Here is a 22298-nt window from a genome sequence, read left to right on the forward strand (position 1 = left end):
TGGGGAAAATTTATGGTTGAAAGCACAAGCTGGGATGCCGTGTGCCTTGACTAGCCCCCATCAAGGCTTGGGAGGGGTGAACCTGTGTTTGCCTCAATCATTCCCCATTGAGGCTTGAGGGGATTTAGGGGATGCACAAGTTGTGCCTGTCTCAATTGACCCCATCCAGACGTAAGCGTAGTTGCCCCGCCTTCTCGCCAGCTCCTGCTAGAAGAGTGATTAGGGAATGCTGTAGGAGTTTGTGGTGCTTCTGTTATCAGCAATACCTTGTTAGAGAGGACTAGGCTAGAAGAAAGCTTATTATTAACACCTTTGAAGCTCTCTTTCCTGTCCGACCAGATCAAGAGTGATCCTGTTAGAGGCTGAAGTCTGAAAACTCCAGTGCCTCCTGTGTGTTATCTAACATACATACATGAGGAACTAATGTCTGGGGAAGGGAGTTTTGCTCTAGGAAGTCATAGGGATTGGGAGCAGAGCTCAGAGAGAATAGACAACATATGTTTTCTAACAGCAGGGGTAGAATTGATAACCCAGGTTTGTAAGGAGTGGAATATGGACTTTAAGAAGTCCCTGGTGTCCTGATGGGTGGCTGAATGACATATGATGCATGGTCTTGTCTTGGTCTGGCTAGATGTAATCAGTTGAGATGAGTTTTTATTCATTCATGCACCAATCAGGACAACTCAGCCCCACAGCTGTGTAGTCAAACTAAGGAACATGGTATAGCTGAAAGAACACACTGACTTTGAAGTCAGAAAACCTGGGTTTGTATCACAAAGCTGATATATTTATAACTGTGTGATCTTGGGAAAGTTACTCCCTGGGCTCCAGTTTCCTCATTTGTAAAATTAGGAGGTCATAGATGGTCTTTTGAGGTTTCTTTTTGTTCTCCATTTATGGTCCTATGAAATCCCCAGAGCAGGAGCAAAAGATGGTCTGTGGAACTCAAAGTCTGAAGAATCTGTTTCTGGTGGGGAGCAGAGATTGGCCAAAGGCCAAAAGGAATTACTCCTATAGTCAAATTTATTAACCCTGACACCGTCTTGGAGTGTTCAGTAAACCTCGGATTGGAATGATGGTTATTTTTGTATAGTTCTCATAGTTAGGAAGTTTCTCGGGACATAAAATCTAATAGTAGGTAGTACAATGGATACAGCATTGTTGCTGGGCTCAGGTAGACCTGATTCTGACCTCAGATAGTTGTGGGCCCCTGGGCAAACCACTGTATTTCATTTTCCTCATCTGTAAGATGGGGATAATTATAGTACCTATCTCCCAGGATTATTGTGAGAATAGAATAAAATAATATTTGTAAGTATTTTACAAACTTTAAAATGCTATATAAAGCATAGATATCATCATCATCATCATCATTTTACTATCTGACTTTGAAGCCTCCACTTCTTCCTCCTAGTTTTTCCCTTTGGGACCAATCAAAACCCCTTTACACAGGATGATCCTTCAGCTCTTTGAAGACAGATGTTTAATCTCTTTTGAGTTTTCCCTTTTCCAGGCTATATAGTCATAGTTCATTCAACTGATCATCCCTGAACATCAACTCAAGGACCTACCTTTGCCATCCTGGTTGCCGTTCTTGGGACACTCTCTAGCTAAATCAATATCCTTCTCACACCATGGTCCCCAGAAGTGAACACAATACTCCAGATATGGTCTCAGTAGGACAGAACTTCTAAAGACCACCACTTCTTCATTCCTACAAGTTATGCTTCTCTTCATGCAGACCAATATTACATTAACTATTTTTTTTTTTTACTGCCAGCACATGTACTGAGCGACTTTGAAAAATCCATTTGAAAACTAAATAATGAAATTGAGGGAAATTTATTTTCCATCATTTTTTCTCTGTAAGAGAGAAAACTTTAAACAGAATGTAAAAGTGGGGTTTCTCCACCACATTAATTAATACATCAATCAATCAAGAAACAGTTTAAAAAAACATAAACAAGTGGTTTCTACCCTGTGACCTTTTTAGGAGTCAAGAATGATATTGGCTGAGAGGATTAGTCATGGCTATTAATCGTATTTATGAAAGAACAGTTCAGCAACAAGTTCATACCAGAGGGCTCCAATCCAGTGGCCTGATTTTAGTTTTAGAGTTGAAGATTACACTTTGAGGTAAGTTGTTCAGAGGGAACCACTCTTGAGGGGCAGAGAGTGTTGCTCCCTCTCTGTCCTCTACATTTCCCCTCCCCCTTCATTAATCATATTTTTGGAGATCAGAGACCAATAGGATGTTCCACATTCAACCCAGTATAGAGAAGAACATGGCAAAGGCAAAGAAAGGCACAGATGGATGCATAAAGGTAGTTATCCTAGGGAGGGAGCAGCTTCAAGGTGCATAATCCCTTGAATCAGAAAAGAATACTAGCTATGGATTCAAAAAACAACTTCCAGTAACCAGGAGTTGTGAATTTACCCTTTGGCCACATACGTTCTCTGCAAGTATGCGTCACTACCATCATACATTAAATTTAAATACATTCTTCCCCAGGACTCTGTGTATACTTGTGGAAGAGCATATCTCAGGTTTTGGGGAGGTAATCTTCTTATACCATTTTAGTAAATAACCACTTCTAAAAGCTGACTGAAGCTATTGATTATAATCAATGTAAATTACACCAGTGAGGGCTCATAATAAACAAACAAACAAATAGATGAAGATGATAACATTTATATAGTGCCTACTATATATCTGTCCATTTCATAAGCAAGATTTCTAGAGACCTCAACCTGTCAGGGTCATTCCTAGAATCATTATGGGAGAGATAACTTCCATCCCAGGATCTAAGATGACAGAGTTAATCAGAGTTAGGGTAAGACCCTGGAGAGAGTTTTACATGTATCACCATCTAGGGACAGATATAAATTTATTTTAGGTTCCTAAAACCTTTCAAATAAAGGATAATACTTATCTTGTTGAAATTGCTCAAAAAAATCACCTTGAGAATTTATAAAGAATCTTTATTTACTAAACCTCAATGGATAACTCTGTTCTTGGGGAAAAACAAGAGTTTACTCTTCATGGATATTTTTTAGAAAAATATTGGAGATTCAATTCAATATACCTCAATGAATATTTATTAACTGCCTTTGGTATAAGGCATTATGCTAGGGCAAAGGTTGGGGAACCTGTGGCTTCCAGGTCCTCGAGTGGGGCCCTTTGACTGAATCTAAACTTCACAGAACAAATCCCTTTAATAAAACTTGGACTCAGTCAAAAGGCCACACCCACGGACCTAGAAGACCAAAGGCTGTAGGTTCCCCAACCCTGTACTAAGCCTTTGCACTAGGGATATGCAAGCCCTCCCAGCAAAAAATCTCTGATAACTGATTAATTTACATTAGAAGCTTACATTCTAGTAGGGGGATACAGTATGTATACAGATAAATAAATCCAAGTTAATTTTAGGAAAGAGGGAGAAGTAATAACTTTTGGAACCAAGGAAGACTTTGAAGGTGGCATCTGAGTGCAATAATGAAAGATGCTCAGGATTCTGAGCAGTTTAGATAAGGATCAAGTGCATTCTAAGTAAAGGAGGTATGGAATGTTGAATTTGGCAGAAACAAACAGAAAATTTATGAAGAAGAATTAATGGAAACTCTTTAGACCAAGCTCTATACTTCAAAGGAGGAAGAGGGGCATGTAGATTGAGAAAGTTAGAGCAATAAATGAATATACATGATTTCAGCTCCTGGCTCCAAAGCCAACCTGATTCCTGACTGCCAGCCTCTGGGTTTAGTTTTGGCGGATACATTCAAATATAGCTGTGAAGAACTCAAAACTACTTTTGTCATCCTCAGGCTAAATTTGCGTAGTCTAGAGCCAGCCACATGGATAGAGATATGTAGATAGAGATGACTTCCTAGAAGCAGGGTTAATGGATACTCACTCTTTTTATACTTTTCTAGGATGAGTGTGCATGCTTACTCAATTAGTTTGTATGGTTTTAAAATACCTGTGTTAGATTGGCTAAGGGCAAAACTTTATCTCTTTGTAACGCTGGATGTGGCTTACACCCTAGCAATGTGAAGTTTTTTCAAGTAGCTTCTGAAATCCCACTCCTCTATGAAGCTTTCCTTTAGTACATGGGAGGTGGAGAAGTTGTCTTGGCTGGCCAGTGTTTACCAATTAAGGACCAGAGTTTTATTAATCCTCAAAATAAGGGGATTGGGACAAATGACCTTATACCCTCTTAAAGCAAGAGGACCCTCCAATATCATATAGTCCAATTCCCTCATTTTATAGGTTTAGAAACTAAGTACTTAAAGGGGTTAAGTGATTTTGAGTTCTGCAGCTTCTTTGTCATCTTGGCTCTAATATTTTATTTTTAGGTTCCTTTAGCAGAGTCCTGGATTCTGCTAAAATTCTATATTTTTCTATATTCAGAGGACACTGGCCTCCTCTGGACCTACCATTCTATGTTTCTGGGTCTCTTCTAGGTTTAACCTTCCATGTTGGAAGGTCTCCACTAGCTCTGATATTCTATATCCTGAGGTAAGAGTCATAACACAGAGCTGGAAGGGACCTCAGAAATCCCTTAGCAATTTAAATAGTATGGAAAGGTCATTGATTTGCTACCAAAGACCTGGATTTGAATCCTGACTCCAATGCTTTATGTTATCTACAGTATTAATGGATAGACTATGGAAGGCATTGAACCTCACTGCACTTCAGTTTCCTCACTCATAAAGTGGAAAAAAATTACTTGTAGAATTTATCTTATGGGGTTGTTAAAAAGAATATTCTTGGTTAATCTTAAAGCACTATAGTTACATTTGATTAATCTTATTCTATATTCTAAATCCCTTTCATCTCCAACATTCAATATTGTAAAGCCCGTTCCAGTTTTAACAGTCTATACTTCACAATTCTGGTAGCATTAACCATGTATCTATTACTATGTAGGTTCTTGTTTCCCTGTCCATATCTGTTTCATTTCTGTCTACCTTGACCTATTCATTTCCAGAGTGCTGCTATCATGTTTTCTTGATTTACTCTGTATAATACTTAATACTATGCTACATTTTCTTATTTGAAAGTTTACTTATTTGCAAGTTCTTACTAAATGATTTTTGAAGATCATGGTAGAGAGAAGAATTAAGCAAAGCTCTCACTTAGAGAATCTTATTATTCTTTTCTCTCAAACTGAAATATAAAAGATTCAGTTTAATGATACTTTTAAAAGTTAGCAGGTTCTGGAGAGCAATATGGAACTATTCCCAAAGGGCTATAAAACTGTGCATGCTCTTTGATCTAGCAATACTGCTACTAGGTCTGTATCACAAAAAGATTTTCAAAAAAGCAAAAATGGTCTATTTATTACAAAAAATGTTTATAGCAGCTCTTTTTGTGGTGGCAAAGAATTGAAATTGAAGGGAGGTTCATCAATTAGGGAATGGCTTAAGAAGTTGTGATGTATGACTATAATGTGATATTACTATGCTACAAGAAATGATGAGCAGTATAATTGAGAAAACCTGGGAAGATTTAGATGAACTGATACAAAATGAAGTGAGCAGAACCAGGAGAACAATGTACACAGTAATAGCAATATTGTAGAATAATCAATCATGAATGACTTAGTTACTCTAATCAAGATGATGGTCCAAAACAATTCCAATGGACTCATGATGAAAAATGCTATCCACTTCCAGAGGAAGAACTGATGGAGTCTGGATGCAGTTCAAAGCACACTATTCCCCACTTTATTTTTTTGTGGGTTTTTTTTTTGGTCTGTGTTTTCTTTTACAACATGACTAATATGGAAATGTGTTTTGCATGATTGTGCATGTATAACCTATATCAAATTGTTTACTATTTTGGGGAGGGGGAAGGAAACAGTGAGGGAGAGAATTTGGAGCTTAAAATTTTAAAAAAGGAATGTTAAAATTGTTTTTCATATGTAATTGGGAAAAGTAAAATATTCAAAAAAGTTAGTGGGAAATTTTCAATATATATTGCTATAATGATAAGAACACTGTACTGATAATCAAGAAATGTAGGCTTAAATGCTGGCATTGTAATTAACTCACTGTGTTACAGTGGGTAAATAGATTATTTCCTCCACTGGGTCTCAATCTCTCCATCTATAAAATGGGTATGTGTGGATAAGGTTCCCAGGTTCCTTACAATTTGGACATTCTGTGGATTTGAACTACTCTAGTTCAAGTTGTTGTTGTGTTTATCCTTTGTTCTTGAAGAGGACCATGACATCAGGGAAATGAGGACATGACTTGCAATTGACTTTGATTTGAGTGAGGGAGGGCTATGCAAGGTCACCAGCCTCACTTTCTCCTCTAGAGTCATCTAGGTCCAGTGGCCTGATATTTACCAGGAGACCCTGGCCCTCCAGGCTAAGATCTTTTCAGATTCTCATCTGAGTGAGGTAAGGCCCATTCAGTGAACCGGCTTCTTTAAGAAGTTAATCAAAGGATGCCTCCTTTAATCAAAAACTCAAAAAAAAATTGCCAGGGGAAGACCCTCAGGGCTCCTGTCCAAATTTACATTCACAATAGATCTATTTCAAGTGATACATGCTGATTACACCTTCCCTCCCCTTACCTTGCTTCTGGGAAGCAAACAAATAATGCTTTAGATATCACCATTCCACAATCTCACACAGAATCAATGTAAAAAAAAAATAGGTCTTTGGAACACAATGAAACACTATGTAAATCCTTTTAAGTTTTCTTTATTTGTATTTTTAGTTCAAGAATTACACTAGCCAACATTATTATATATTTACATGCTAAGACTGGCTGCGATAAGTTTAAATTCAAGAAAATATCTTTTATGTTCTACTCATTTACAACAATCTTTTTCTTTTACAACCTCACTTATCCCAGAGGTTAGCAGTTCTTTTGAGAAAAACATGAAAATCTGATGCAATGATATCTGCTAGTATTTTGCATTTTCTAGCTGTTGAAAAATGTGCATTATGTGCATATAAGAAAGGCTACAAGGTAATTAGTAAGGCTGATCATGACTACATTGTGAAGCAGAGTACTAAGTTAAAAAAAAGACATCAGAATTGTGCAGAGACATTAATAACAGAACCATTTAAACACCCATGCAAAGAAAAAGAAGCATTAAGAAATTTAAATCATAGGCAATTTTGTTAGAGTTCATCTCAATGTGTGGAAGGTAAACTCAAATGTAAACTCAAAATACAGAACTGACTAAGCAGAAATAGAGGCATCTGGAGAGATACAGACATACGGGGTAGGTCATAAGGGGGAGGTCGATTGTGCTCCAAACACTGGTGACACAGAGACTGGGAGCAAATCCGAGAAGGAAAATGTGACAAGGAGAATGACTAAAAAGTGAAAACAAGATGATGTTTTCCATCAGTTCATTTCCCCCCCTCATTCCCTAAAGCACTTCAGAAAAAAAAGATGCTTGTTATCATAATGTTTCATATATCTGAAGACATGGTCTATTTACATCTCCATGTAGCTGATATTTCAGAATGTTGCTGTTCTCTTTTTTTTTTCAACATTTTGTTTTTCGACAGAGTAGAAAAGGACAATTTCTGAATGACTATGCCATTGATTCTTTATCATTTTAAACAAAGTTCCTAGTGCATTTTAAAAAGCTTTGCCTTTGGTGTTAAGCAGTGACTGGTTAGCTTTCCCTTTATTTCCCACAATTCTGGAGTCTTTGGTTTTGAGGATCTATAGAAGGACAGTCTTTTAAAAAAAATCTACCAGAACTTTTATCATAGATTTCTGGAACAAGCAATCTTCTCTGCAGTGAGATCAATATGACTTTCACTTCCTCTCAAAACTTAGTGCTTAGCTACAACCTTATCTCTTCTTTGACCTCTGCTGGGAAAAAAAAAATCTTTTGCTAACTTTGACTTGTACTGCTTACTGCTTCCTGCTTCCTGTCACAGCTGTACTCATTCTATTGTTGCATTACTTCTAACACTATAACAATTCCCACTGACTTTAAAAAAAAATCAAAAATAAGTTGAGATTCTGTTATCTGTAATCCTGAACTGTCTGTGAAAAAGGGTGTTTAAATTACTCTGTTTGGGTACTGCAACTATAGTACTTAATAAAATGAAAAAAAAAACAACTAAACAATTACTGAATCTACTGACTGCTCATTTACAGCTTACTTATTTACAGGGCTTTAGGACACAGTTCACCTAGATCATAGCATTTTTGCCTTACCATAAAGTACAAATTAGAAGTTAAAAATGTTTAAGAAATCTGATGATATTTACAGATGTTCAGCTGGACTTAGAATTGCACACATTACATGTTCTATATACATATAGCAAAATGGTTATGCTCACTATTGTTAAGAATAGTTTACCCTGGCCAACCCATCAGTTTGTATTCCTAGAAAGGTTTGGTAGCATAACTTTCCCTTGGTTTCTCTAGGATATGTTTGTTAAATTTTTTTTAATTGCTAGTGGGCAATTTTTTTTAAGACAGAGAGGAAAGAGGGAGGGAGGGAGGAAGGGAGGCAGGGAGTAAGAGAGAGAGAGAGAGAGAGAGAGAGAGAGAGAGAGAGAGAGAGAGAAAGTAGGAAATCAGTAGAATTTAATTTAATCTAATTTCAGATGTTGAGGCACAGTACTATTATAGTGTCAAATTGTGCAATGTTTTGTAAGAATTGTATGCATTGATTGGTTGAAATAGAAATGCCCAGTTACCCTGTATAGTTAGTTATTATAATGTATTGATTTTTCCCCAAAGTAAAAAATATTCTTATACTGGTTTAAGTGATAGAAACAAAACATATTAGCTTATTCCTTTTGCTGTCCAACATATAAATGCATATATATGTATGTATGTTTATACCGACCTATATATACATATATATACACGTGGATATGTTGTAAGTTTGGTTTCCTTTTCTGTTGAGTTCTGTGTTAATTTAAGGACTGGAAACTCAATTACTCAAAGTGGATATTGTTGGATTTTTCATTAAAATGTGGATCTGGCCTAAAATTAATCGGTTCATTTCCCAATTACAAACCCACCTTCTCTTTCACTAGGCATTGTGCTTTTTTAGCTGACAGTTTGTATGTGTATGTGTTTGCATGTGTGTGTGTGTGCACATGTGGGTGTGTTCCTTAAGCTTTTAAGCTAGAAAGTAAAATCTCTCAGAGAGATCTTTCACCTACTTTTCATTTTAGATTGATTTTTAGAAGAATGAGAAGAGAATAGAGAACACCTAAATGACATTGGAGTTTTTTTTTCTCCCAGTTAATAGAGTGAAGAAAGAAAAGTAACATTCCTTATGCAAACACAGAAATATGTTGCACTGGTTTTCAATTCTGAAAATGCATTTCATATTTGCTAGCAGTCATATACAAGAGATATTTACAGATTGAGATTCAAGATTTTGTTAAAACTTTGCCATTTTAGAGTCAGAATTTGTCCATGAATTTCATAAAGATGAAAAACACCTTAATTGCTGGCTGTCTGGCTGTTTTATACTCAAAAAGAAATATGTTTACTAATAGTCATATAATATCAGCATTGCCTTTGCACGGATTATTTTTACAAGTCTGCAACCTTACTCATAAGAAAGTAGAATATACAGGCTCATTCTGATTCTTTTCTTCAAGTGCAGCATCAAACCACTCTCAGGCACTTTCTTCCTAGCCAGATCAGAGAATAAAATCTCAATCAAACAACCGAGGACAAGAGGAGTCATTGCTCTCATGGGATCCAAGAGAGTGGTAGCTGGAAGCCAACATAAGATTCACTCTCTTGGACAACTCTATATTTTCCATTATAATGTCTCCTCATTACTCCTTTTCCTAATGTCTTCATCCCAACACAACTATGAGCATAAATGGAATAGCCTATTTCATTTCCTTTGAAATAACTTTGTCTATAGAAAGGTCCATTTGGCAGAGAGTACCTTGCTTTTTTTTGCTTTGTTCTAGGTCTCTGTCCTCAGTTCCTTCCACATTAGGCATTTTATTGCACCCATAACATGGCAATATTGAGGATTATTATGGCTTTTATGGTAATGGCAGGTAGCAGCCCTACTTACAGATTCAGACTCTGGCTTTTCCCTAGAACCATCCTGGCAGAATTCAGCCTATTTGTTTCTTTCATTTATGTATCTGAGGTATTGAAATACTCTCTACATTACATATTTAATTGGTAGCAGAAGTAGGAAAGGCTAGTTAGGTGATGACTAAGAAGAAATCATTTTAGGGGAAAAGAAATCTTGGGGTTATCTTGAGTATGTTCTCTGTTATGAGCCCAAGCATAAGAACCGGACTATTTCTTCCACAGAGTTATCACCAGAGTGAGCTTCAACAAATAAAAGAATGGGATTGCCAAAGAAATGTTTCACACTCTGGCCTATCTCTAGCTATATATGCAGAAGGCAGGTATAATAGTGTGCCACCTTCTGCTAACAGAGACAATCTGTTGTCTCAAATTCAGAACAAGATGTCTATGTGATAAAGCACCATTTCCAGCTAATGTTAGAAATCAGCCATGAATAAAAGGACAAATAGGAGCTAGCTCATGCAACCTACTGGTGAACCCTGGCCCATAGAGCCTTTCATATCAAATTCTGTCTGTATTCTTAAACACAAATGCTGCTTCATTAAAAAAAAAGAAGCACTCCTTTAGGAAAAAAAGAGGAAAAACCAAACTTCTGAAGTCATTCACTGAACAAAGCTCTGTAAAATCAATCTATTTTCTACAAGATGGCCCAAATATCATCCCTTCCATTTCCAAATGATGTTTCAAATACAATGGCTTCATTTAGAGGTATAGTTAGTACAATGCAATGTGGTTGCTTTCTAAAGGAAGACCCTTACAACTGAGCCTGCCAAGGAAATTCTGCTGTTATCTTCTTTCTAGTCTCTATTTTCCCTTCAATGGACAGATTTCCACATGCAAAAAGAGAGTATTCTTTCTTAAAAACAATCAAAAACTACATCTAATTCTTTTACCACTTCTGTGGAAAATGTGAAAGTGAACTTCACTACATGTAAGAGGAAAACAATTTACTGAATCGCCTAACACTTATTAACTATTTTTCTATATTACTACTTTTCAAAAGAAGCAGCAATCAGATTTCAGAGGCAACAAAGACATGAGAGGACACTTGACCTTGCTAAAGCAACGAACGGCGCCTTCATTTAGGAGCACCCCATTCAATTCAGGAAACATATTGTGGGAAATTCCACAGAAGTGGTTAGCATGGGCTGAGGTGGGGAAATCCACCATTCGTCAACTGCGCGCCATGATATGAGAAGCAAGGCTCAAGACAAATTCTTTGTCAAACATCTCAGGTACTATTGATTCCCATAATCTTGCCCATTCTTTTCTGTCCTCTGAATAGGCTGCACACCAAAGTATCAGTAGATACAATGCCCCAAAGCTTATGAAGTTGTATACAAATCCTGCCCAGTTCACCATTGGCCACTGTACCTTGTTCATATGTACCCTGGTGGTGTATAGAGCTGATGAGACATGCTTGGCTGCTGATATACTTTTAAAAGTTTTCTTATATCTTTAAAAAGTTTTCTCTAGTTTTCCTGATATTCTCTGAAGACTAACCCCCTCCTTTTACATAAAAGGCAGGTTATAAACAATTTCTGCAGCCACCCGTGAAATAGTTTTCTTACGAAATGCCCAACCTCTTCAGCCCCGCCCCCATCAAAGATCACACTTAAAACAACAGCAACCATCACCACCAGTCTCCTTTTTCTTAGCACTGGGTTTTCTAACTGTAGTACTTTGCCAACATTTAATGGGGCTAGAGAAGGCAACCTTGGTTTCCATGACTTTCCAGACTGACTTCCTTATTATGTGGCACTGCATGTCAAATGCCGATCCTTTATCAGTGAACTAACCAAGACCTTTGCAAGGTGTTGGGAAATAGTGACCTGTCATCACTATCTTCATCATCACCACTCTAACATCACTTTATGATCTTCAGTACTACTTTCAACTTGTGTTGAAAGTATTCTCCATGAACTGTGAACGATCTCTAAGTTTAATATCAATTTGACATATTTCCTTCCTTTAGAAATCAAACTGTGGAGCAGCTAGACATGCCCATTACACAAGGAAATGGTTCGCATTGCTACTACACCTCATTAAGACTATTTCCCAATATTTTCCCACTTGTGTAGGTTGAGTGAGCCCTAAGCATATAAAATGGAAACGGCATGTCAGAACTGAATTTGGCCATCACGCACCAAATACACTTCTATTTTAACTGGGAAAAATACATAGATTGTAGCATAAGGAAGTGTTTAGCAGAAGCAATCCATATAGTATGAAATGAACCACAGAATAGGCCAGCAACTAAGGTGTTTTAAAATCATTTTTTTCCTGAAAATATTTTTTTTTCCAAGTCCCACTTTTGGCTGTACAACCAGTTTGAAGAGAAATCCAGTCTTTTGTTCCCATGAGATGCTACTTTTTAGTTCACATAATAAAGCCAATAGACAATATTGAAGAAGGAAAAAACAACAGGAAAGAATATACGCGACCATCGATCTATGGCATTTACATCAGTCAAGTCGGGGATGGTGATTTTCAGCTGGGAGGCACGTCTCCGTAGTCGGCTCTTCTTCTGTGCCACATGACGCTCCAGGGCATTGCGGCCAAAGCTATGTCTGGGCAAGCCAGCTTTCCGGTATTGGATACTTGAAGCATCATAAGCCAACATGGTGCTTCTTGGGTCTCCCAGTCCCATCACTGCCTCAGAGGTGGCCATTTCATTTTTTATTTCGAGGGTGCTCAGTAAGATATTTTCATGAGGGTCCATCTAGAAAAAATAAGCACCAGCAAAATCAATTAGGAAATAAATATCTATATATTGAGCACCTTCCATGGGTGAGATGTGCTAGGAGCTGAAAGGTTACAGAGGAATAGGAGTCACATCCTAAAGAAGTTTATGATTTAAGTGGGATGTCAAATACATGAAAAATTAAATTATATGAAACATGATGAGGTGACAGATGACAGATGATTTATTAACTGACAATAACTGACACACTACAGAGAAATTCACAAGTACTAACACCTAAGAAATTATTTTGTTCATTTGTATAGCCACAACAAGATGGGTAGAGGACAAAGTGCCATCCTTTGTCATAGGAATGGGAGTCAAGGGGTTAAATGACTTACAAGGATCAATATGAGAATGCATGACAAGGTTCTTGAAATCGAGGGTTCCTAGTGACATGATAGGCAGGTTTGGTTTAATGGAAAGAATGCTGAGAGGTGTGGCTGCTCTTTGATTGATTTACTTAAGGGCACTGGTCACTCTGTCTAATCTCCTATAATGAAACATTTTCTAGTAGGAAGGAAAACATTTGTGTACTTTGACCAATAACTTCATTTTAAGGACCTTCAGTGATGATTATGGCAGGAAAATATCCATCATGTCTCCCAATAACAGAATATATTGATTTCTACCTAAGTTACTGCAACTATACAATAATGGAAAAATGCCCCCGATGATGGAGTGTAGACCCAGACCTATACAAATGTATGGGCAACTGACAAAGCAAGTAATAGGCTCATGGAGGGTTTAATAACCTAGGCTGCTTGGATTGGTATAGCAACAGCCATATATTACTGCTTACATAGACCAGCGATGATATCTTAAGTTCAGGATGATAAGTAAATTGATAACATAGCACCATAAAGGTAAACCTAAGGATTGTTTTGAAAATAACCACTATTAAGTTAATATTATTTCAGGGATTCTAGACTAAGAAATTCTACCTGGAACACCAGCCAGACATCCTCCCACATGATACATGAAAGATAATGTGGTTTCAAATTGTGTGGGTTCTTTATCCATCAGTGCTCCCCCGGAGTTGCTTCACATTTTTTCATCACTGTGTACTCTCTCTTCTGAGCATCCTGCTACTTTAGATCATAGATCCAGAGATGGAAGAGACCTCAGAGGCCATCTAGTTCAACCCCTTGGTTTCACATATAAGGAAACTGGGGCCCTAGAAGGTAAAACGACTTGCCCAAGGTCATACAGGCTTTAGGTGACAGAGGCAAGATCTAACCAAGATCCCCTGACTCCAAGAGCCATGCTCCTCCCAATGTACCATGATGATTGCCTGGCTGGCTAGGTTGGTAGTTAAGTGATGCAGTACATCACCAGGCTCATCATTTGAACCTCCCCAGCCTGGAAGTCCTGCTCAAGCTTGTATTCCATTGCATCATCTTCACATGGACATTACATCTCATAATGAGGCACCCGATGTGGACTTTGGTGGAGACTAATAATATTTGATAAAGCTAATAAAGCAATAGAGCTCATTGCTACCTTGTTCTGTAGACTTTTTAAAAATGAAGAAAACCTTTTCTAAGTATAAAAACCAAATGATTATATAGAATAATTAAGAGCAAACAGAGAAATGGAGGATCTTCAAATAAAATACAGTTATTAGTATGGATACAGTTTTGCTCACTCCAGCTGAATGTCTCATGCCTGCATGCCTTGGTGACGATTGAGACGGCATTTTTATTACACAGTTAGCATGTCACCAGAAAATTTCTCCCAAAGCCTTTGCCAATAAAGCCAGTACTGCTGTAAGTTTATACCAAATATGCTTGCATAAAAAAATGTGAAGCAGCAATGATAATAACAATATTAGCCAAAAGATCTGGGTTTTGGTCTTGGTTCTATTGCCGATCTATAGAGAGGCAATAACTTGGTGAAAGTCACTTGCCTTCTCAAGGCTTAGTTCCCTGATCTCCAAAATTAAGGTGTTGGAATAATGATTTCCAAAGTCATTTTATCATTAGCATTTCTAGATTCTGCAAATGCAGGACCTATAGATGTTGTGGTATAGTGGGAAAAAACTGGACTGGGAGTGAGAATGCCAAGTGCAAATGAAACATTTGCTAGCAGTATGAACAATGTGAGCCTCACTTTCTTCATCTGTAAAATGGGGAACATAATATTACCCAACATTACCTAACTTATTGAGTTGTTTATTTTGAAAACCTTAAAGCCCTAAGCACTGTCATAATTACATAATCAATCTGTTTTGTATGAATAACATGGAAAACTATGCTGAAAAAATAAGCATGTCATTCCAGCAGAGAAGCAGAAATGGGTATGGAGATGGGTGTTCCTCAGAGAAAAAGTGGTCATCTCAGTACCACCAGTTGTATCTGATAAAGGACCAGGATCAGTTTACAAACTGATGTATCAGAGGCAGGATCTGAACCCAGATTTTTTGGACTCCAAGTCAGTCAATCAATAAAACATTTATTAAGTGTCTTCAACACCTTCATTTTGCAGCTGAGGAAAATGAGACCTTGAGAAGGAAAGTTTCTTTCCCCCGTTCACCTCCCTTATATAGTTCAGCAGCAGAAGCAGGACTAGAATCCAGATCTCCTGGCTGCCAATGTTATTATTACTGCTGTTGTTTCATATTTTTAATGCAAGCACAGTTGGTATAAACTCATAGCAGTAGTGGCACATATGTGCCAGGCACGGTGATAAATGCTGGGAAGACAAAGAAAATGAAAAGATAGTGCCTGCTTTTGAGGAGCTGACAATTTAATGGTCAAGGCAACATGCAAGCTACATTCAAGATATAAACAAGCTACATACAGGACAAAGTGAAAATAATCAAGAGAAGGAAGGCACTAAACCTATGGGGGAATCAGGAGAGGCTTCCCATGGAAGGAAGACAGGGAAGCCAGGAGGCAGAAATGAGCAAGGACAGCATTCCAAAAATGGGGGACGGCCAATGAAAATGCCCAGAGTTGGAAAGTAGAGTATTTTGTTTGAAGAACAGCAAGGAGGTCAACGTCACTGCATCTCAGTGTACATGGGGTGGTAGGGAAGAGGGAAGAAAGAGGTGTAAGGTGTAAGACTGGAAAGGTGGTGGTGGGGCAGGTTACGCAGGACTTTGAATGTCAGAGGACTATATATTTGATCCTGGAGGTGATAGGGAGCCACTAAAGGGCGCGCGCGCGCGCGTGTGTGTGTGTGTGTGTGTGTGTGTAATGGGTGATATGAGTGATATGATTAAATCTGCACTTTAGGAAGATCATTTTAACAGCTGAGTGGAGGGTAGATTAGAGGTAGGTGGATAGGGGCACTCTATCACTGCACACAGAGACTATTCAGTAAATGTATTCAGTAAAACCTCTTAGTATGACAACTCTGGATTACGTCTGAACCAGGAAAAAAAAATCATTATTCTTACAGAGACTCAATATTGTATGTGTATATATGTATATGTATATGTATATATATATATGTGTGTGTGTATTATACATATATATATGTGTGTATATATATATATACATATACATGAAACAGAAAGGGGCAGATAGAACTATTTCACTTTTAGACTGAAGTACACAGATAAGCTAACTACAGCATTCACATTATCAGCTATGTTGACTTCTGATGTACAGCTCCTTCTTCCCCAGCCAATTTCTCCTTCTAAGCTCTACCCTTTCTCCACAACAGTCTATGTATAGACTCTAAGGGCTTTTTCTTTCTTTTTTCCGGTATGTGGTTTTTTTAAAAAGAATGTTTTTATTTTATTTTTTAAATTACTATTAAAAACAATTAATATTTTTAAAAATAATCTTTAAGTTCCAAATTCTCTCCTTGTCTGTAGTCCCCCTCCTTGAGAAGGCAAGTACATTGATATACATTATACACATACAGTCATGCAAAACATATTTTCATATTAGCCATGTTGTGAAAGAGAATAAAGACCAAAAAAGTAAGTACAAAAAATTAAGAAAGTATAAAAAAGTATGCTTTCATCTGCATTCACATTCCGTTAGTTCTTTCTCTGGATGTAGACAGTATTTTTCATCATTAAGTCCTTCGGAATTGTTTTTTATCATTGTATTGCTGAGAAAAGCTAAGCCATTCACAGTTAATCATCCTACAACATTGCTGTTACTGTGTACAATGTTCTGGTTCTCTTACTTCACTTTGCATCAGTTCACATAAGTCTTCTAGGTATTTCTTAAACCACCCTGCTTGTCATTTCTTATAGCATAATAGTATTCCATTACAATCATATACCACAACTTGTTCTGTCATTTCCTAATTGATGAGGAATCCCTTCAATTTCTGGACAAATTTTTCAGTGGCTCAACACTTTATAAGAAAGAATGAGGGTGTCCTTTAATTTTTTTTATCTTCTTTATGGAATATATGTGGATGCTTCCATTTTGCGCAGCATCACCTGCTCACAGGAATAAAACCTGGCAAAAAAGCATGGGTTTAACACCACACTAACTTCCACAGTAGAGCTGGTTTAAATGATTCTTTAATTTAAAGGGGATAGGGGTGAACTGTTCCTGGCTTATTGAACTGGATTTGATGGCTTCCTCAGGATTTTAAGGGCAAAAACAGCCTGACTATAAAGACAGAGAAAAGAAACTATTTTGGTTTTGCTGTGGTGTCCTAAAGGAAAACACACACAAAATAACTGAATATCTTTGAATTATTTAAGAATACTGATCAACAAAATGACCGACCATGAGTCCAGAGGACTGATGATAAAGTATGCTATTTATTTCCTGACAGAGAAGGGATGGACTTCCAAGATGCAGAATAAAACACATTTTTGGACCTGGTCAAATGTAGTAATTTGTTTTGTTTTACTATACATATTTGTCATAAAGCTTTTGTTTTTATTGTCACTGAAGGGAAGCAGGTAGGAGAGAAAAGAGATACATGTTTTTAATTGAAAAAAATTAAAAAGAGAAAAAAGACCATACTACAAAGGTGGCAGATGTAGTTTTATTTCTCTTTGGTCACCTATTGGATGTGTGATCAGAGGAAAATTACTTAATCTAAGGTTTACATGTAAACTGGGCTTTAGCAGATCACCTCTTAAGGATCCTTGAAGATCCATGACTTATTTATAATCCCCTGTTATTTATTTGGCATGTTTTTAGAACAGCATACACACGCGCCTGTGGTAAGGCAATGAAATTATCCCAATGGAGGTATGATACACTGTATTTTCATATAACAAATGGAAACCTGGGGTGAGTATAGACACAGATATGAACCAAGAAGCCTTTCAAATTTCTTGAAGTCAGTAGATGGAGGAGGCTCTCCAAGATGTTCAGTGATGTCCTTTCTAGCAGTGGGGAAGAAATTAGATATCCAAACATTCCATGAAGAAATATATGGGTGTTGGGATGAGGGAAGAGAAGGGAGCTTAGGCTTAATTTTATACCAAAAGTGGATTTCAAGTTGCATAAAATACAGGTGTCCTCAAAAGGACAGAGTGGTGGAAAAGAGGTTGAAATCTTGTTGAAGGTTGACAGCTCCCTCATATAGGCTATGTCAATAAGGCGTACTTTGAGCCCTATCTCAGCTTACTGGGGATTTGGGTAGAGGAATGTCCCATGGATTAGTTCCGTCCAAATCTGCCTTTGCCAGAATTAATGGCATTGTTTATATGGATAGTTTCCAATGTATCCAGTGTTTTGCATTGGATTTCACTTAGGCACTGGAAACACAAGCAACCACTTGCTTGGCCATTTTACAGTTGTTTTGTTTTTGGTCAGCAAGCTAAATGACTGACTAAAAGAGTCAGTCTTGTTTGAATGGATCAGATTGACAAAGTGTCTATACGGAATTGCTCGTATTTTCTGTAAAGGTATTCAAGAGCCTGTGTCCTCAACAGTTTCTCCGAATAAGGATTTTATTCTAGTGATACAGCTTTCCAGTTTATGATGCCCACTACATTCACCAGCTGAACTGCATAAATGACTAAATTGGCTATACAGAAGAAAGGCAAGTGAATAAATTATTCACATGAACAAAACCACATGACAAGTGCCCCAGATTTTAGGTGTTCTAAGTAAAACCAAAGTCTAAACCATCCTGACATATAGTCTGGGCTCTGAGTTGTGGTCCAGTACCTTAAGTTTCCAGGGTTGGTAAAGCACATGCAAATAAAATAATTATTTTCTAAAACTTCCCCTCCCTTCCCATGCTATTCTTGGAGTCAATCATCCTTTCTGTGCTTATCAATTTAAAAACCGTTTCTGAAAAATCTGAGAAAACAAGCTGGCTTCCTTTCTAAAGATCCCTAGGATCCTTACTATTACTTCATATAGTACTGTTTGAACTGGCACAATACTTACAACAGTCAGCCAGTTGTCTCTTATGAACTGGATGTATTTTTCTCTATGGCTCTTGAAATAAAATAATTTTTTCCCCTGGATCCTGGCCACTGAGATTGCTGCTACATTAATAGCATATTTGGATTATTTAAACTTTCCAGGATTTTCTCTTTACCATCCTCTCCCTTTTTCTGATGTGAAAAAACAAGTTTTGTGGCAAATAGTGACAACAACCATGTAAATAACAACAATAATGATAGCTAATATTTATACAGCACTTTACAGTGTGCAAAAGTGTGTTCCATGTCATCTCATTTGATGCCTTGAGAAATATCCTACTTTGCTTAAAAGGCTGAATGCTCATACTTATAGAAACTGGAATTATTAGTATAACAAAGAGTGGTTCCTATTTATACACAATACTTGAGTTGAAAGAGGTTCATCTCCAAGTTTCCCTTTTCCTGTGCTCAACTTTAGTCAGTGTTCAGTAAAGACATCCTTGACCTTGCACTATCTCACTTTGGTATACAGACTGCCTCTTTAATGACACATCCCACATGTCCCTTTATTTCTAGGGCTTTTATTGGACTTCAGTTCAAGATTGCCACTTTTCCTATGAAGCTCTGAGTGACAATTCAATGTTTAAAAGCCCTGGAAATACTTCAAATGCTAGATTACCACCTCAAGCCTCCAAGAAAGGTTGACAATGTGAACTTCTGAACTTATTCAGGAAACTCTTAACTTTCCAGTTTCGAATTAGTGTGAGTGATGAGTGGGTGAATGATTTTCCTTTATATCTGATTGATTCACTGATCTCCGCCATGAAATGCCATCAAAGACCTAACTGACACTTGAAAGACAGTGATGATGAACTATTAGTCCTCTGGGAATATCCAAAGTGCTCATTCCAAAGAAAAAAAAGAAAACATGCTACAACTGCCTAACCCATGCTCAGGATGACAAGAGGTGAAGAAAAGTTCACACAACTGAAAATGGAATGGGGAATCAAGGTGAGTCAACCAGTGTCTGTAACTTTTCCAAATCTTTCAGTCTAAAGCACCAAAAGAATGAAAAGGAGTAAAATGGGCATGGGGTTCAGACACTAATAGCTAACATTTATACAGTACCAGCTGTGTGCCAGGTACTTTACAATTATCTCATTTGACTCTTACAATAACCTTGGGAAGTAGGTGCTATGATAATCCTCATTTTATTGATGAAGAAACTGAGGCAAACAGAGATTAAGTGACTTGCTCAGGGTTACCCAAGTAGGAAGTATCTAAGATCACATTTGAACTCAGGGCTTCCTGACTTCAGGCCCAGTGTTCTATCCACTGTGACATCCAACTACTTCTAAGGATTTAATCTGAAGATGATGATCAAACCTTATAGATTTTTGTGTGCCTGGAATTAGGAGAATAGTTTCATTTGACCAAGGCCAGTTGTAAAATATGCTGAATTTGTTTATTTCCTGCTTTATGTAATATAATTTAGGAAATTTGTTACTTATGGGATAGATTAGTAAATCATTTAACCAATCAGCAAGCATTTATTAAACACTATATGTGAGGCACAGTGCTAAATGTTGGGGATACATACAAAAGTAAAAATAGTCCCTATGCTCAAGGAGCTCACATTCTAATGACAGAGACAACACATAATTAACTTGATATACATATGTGTGTATGTATATATGTGTATGTATACATAAACACATGCACGCATACACACATATGTATGTGTGTATATATCTATATTATATATAAAGTAGATGAAAGATATTTTCTGATGGGAAGGCACTAAAAGCTGAGGGACAGTCATAGTCCTCTTGAGAAAGGTAGAATGTGAGCTCAGACTTAAAGGACAGTCAGTCATCAAAACTAAGATATGGAGGTGAGGAAGAACAGAATTCCAGGGATGGGGAACAGCTGATTCAAAGGCACAAAGACAGGCGATGCAATGTTATATTTGTGGAACAGCAAGTAGTCCTCCAATACAGTTGGAATGTCCAGTACACATAAGGGAGTAATAAGAAGACTGAAAAGGTAGAAAAGGGTCAGATTATGAAGAACTTTAAATGCCAAAGAGAGGATTTTATATATTTGATCCTGGAAATAATAGGGGGCTATTAAGATTTATTGAGCAGGGGGATAACATGGGCAGACCTACACTTTAGGAATTCACTTTGGCACTGAGTTGAGGATAGACTGGAGTGGGAAGAGACTTGATCAGGGAGACTAATTAGAAGGCCATTTTAATAATATAGGTGAAAGTTAACGAGGTCTTTAACTAGGACTCCCATGAGTGGAAAGGAGAAGATGTACATGAAGAATGTGGTGAAGGAAGAAACAAAATTTGACAATAGACCACATATGTGGGGTCAATGAGAGTGAGGATTAAGTATGACATCTATGTCATCATCTTGGAGAACTGTAAGGATGACAAGGCCTGACAGAGACAGGGAAGTTCATACTGGGTCTGGGAACCATTTGTACAGAGATGATAACTGAACACATTTGAACTAATGAGATCACCCAGTGATAAAGGGATAGAATAGTATAAAGGGAAAGAAGAGGACCCTAGACAGGGTTTTGGGGGCAGTAAATAAAATTCCTATTTTTTTTTTGCCTCTTAAGTATTTATATGAAGACATCCCGAGATTAATCACAGAATCACAGCATCTTAGAGTTTTGTATATATAGATGACCTCAAAGACCATTCAAGTCCAGTCAAAGCCAGATTTTTCAAAAATCTCCTCTAAAAACAACCCTGGCAAGTAGTCATCCAGACTTTGCTTAGAGACCTCTAGTGAGTGGGAATCATACCAAGCAAATATTTCACCTTTAGATAGCACTCATTTCCTCATATCACCTTGTAATCAATTCTCAACAATTTCTATCTATTATTATATAGTTCTGCCTCTAGGGGGAAAAAGAAAAAAAAGACCAAGACAGCTTTCAGATGAGTAAAAATTTATGCAGGGCTTTGCATGTGAGTGGAGTTGGTTGATGTAATTTTCTTTAAAAAAATCTGTCTCTGGCCCAACTAATGTACGTGCTGATGGCTTCCAACATTTCCTTTTCAAAAAATACAATTTAATTCCAGAAGAGGCTGAACACTTTAGAGGAAATGACACTCAATGTAAGTTCTAATGAAAGTCCTAGCACTAACGAGCTAAA

At 37.3% G+C, this 22298-nt stretch overlaps 1 protein-coding gene across 2 annotated transcripts in view; it reads right to left on the reverse strand.

Annotated features, from left to right (window-relative positions):
* Positions 1-6714: 6714 nt before the first annotated feature.
* The window catches only part of GABRB2 (gamma-aminobutyric acid type A receptor subunit beta2), a 260450-nt gene continuing 244866 nt past the window's right edge, over positions 6715-22298 (reverse strand). The window contains exon 9 of one of the 2 annotated variants that reach the window (XM_036750858.1): positions 6715-12790. In XM_036750858.1, coding sequence (XP_036606753.1) covers positions 12443-12790 — 348 coding nt within the window. In that variant the 3' untranslated portion in view covers positions 6715-12442. The remainder of the gene's footprint in view (positions 12791-22298) is intronic. The other variant, XM_036750859.1, reaches the window with a different exon arrangement.

This window comes from Trichosurus vulpecula, chromosome 3, assembly GCF_011100635.1.
Source record: "Trichosurus vulpecula isolate mTriVul1 chromosome 3, mTriVul1.pri, whole genome shotgun sequence".
Lineage (NCBI taxonomy): Eukaryota > Metazoa > Chordata > Mammalia > Diprotodontia > Phalangeridae > Trichosurus > Trichosurus vulpecula.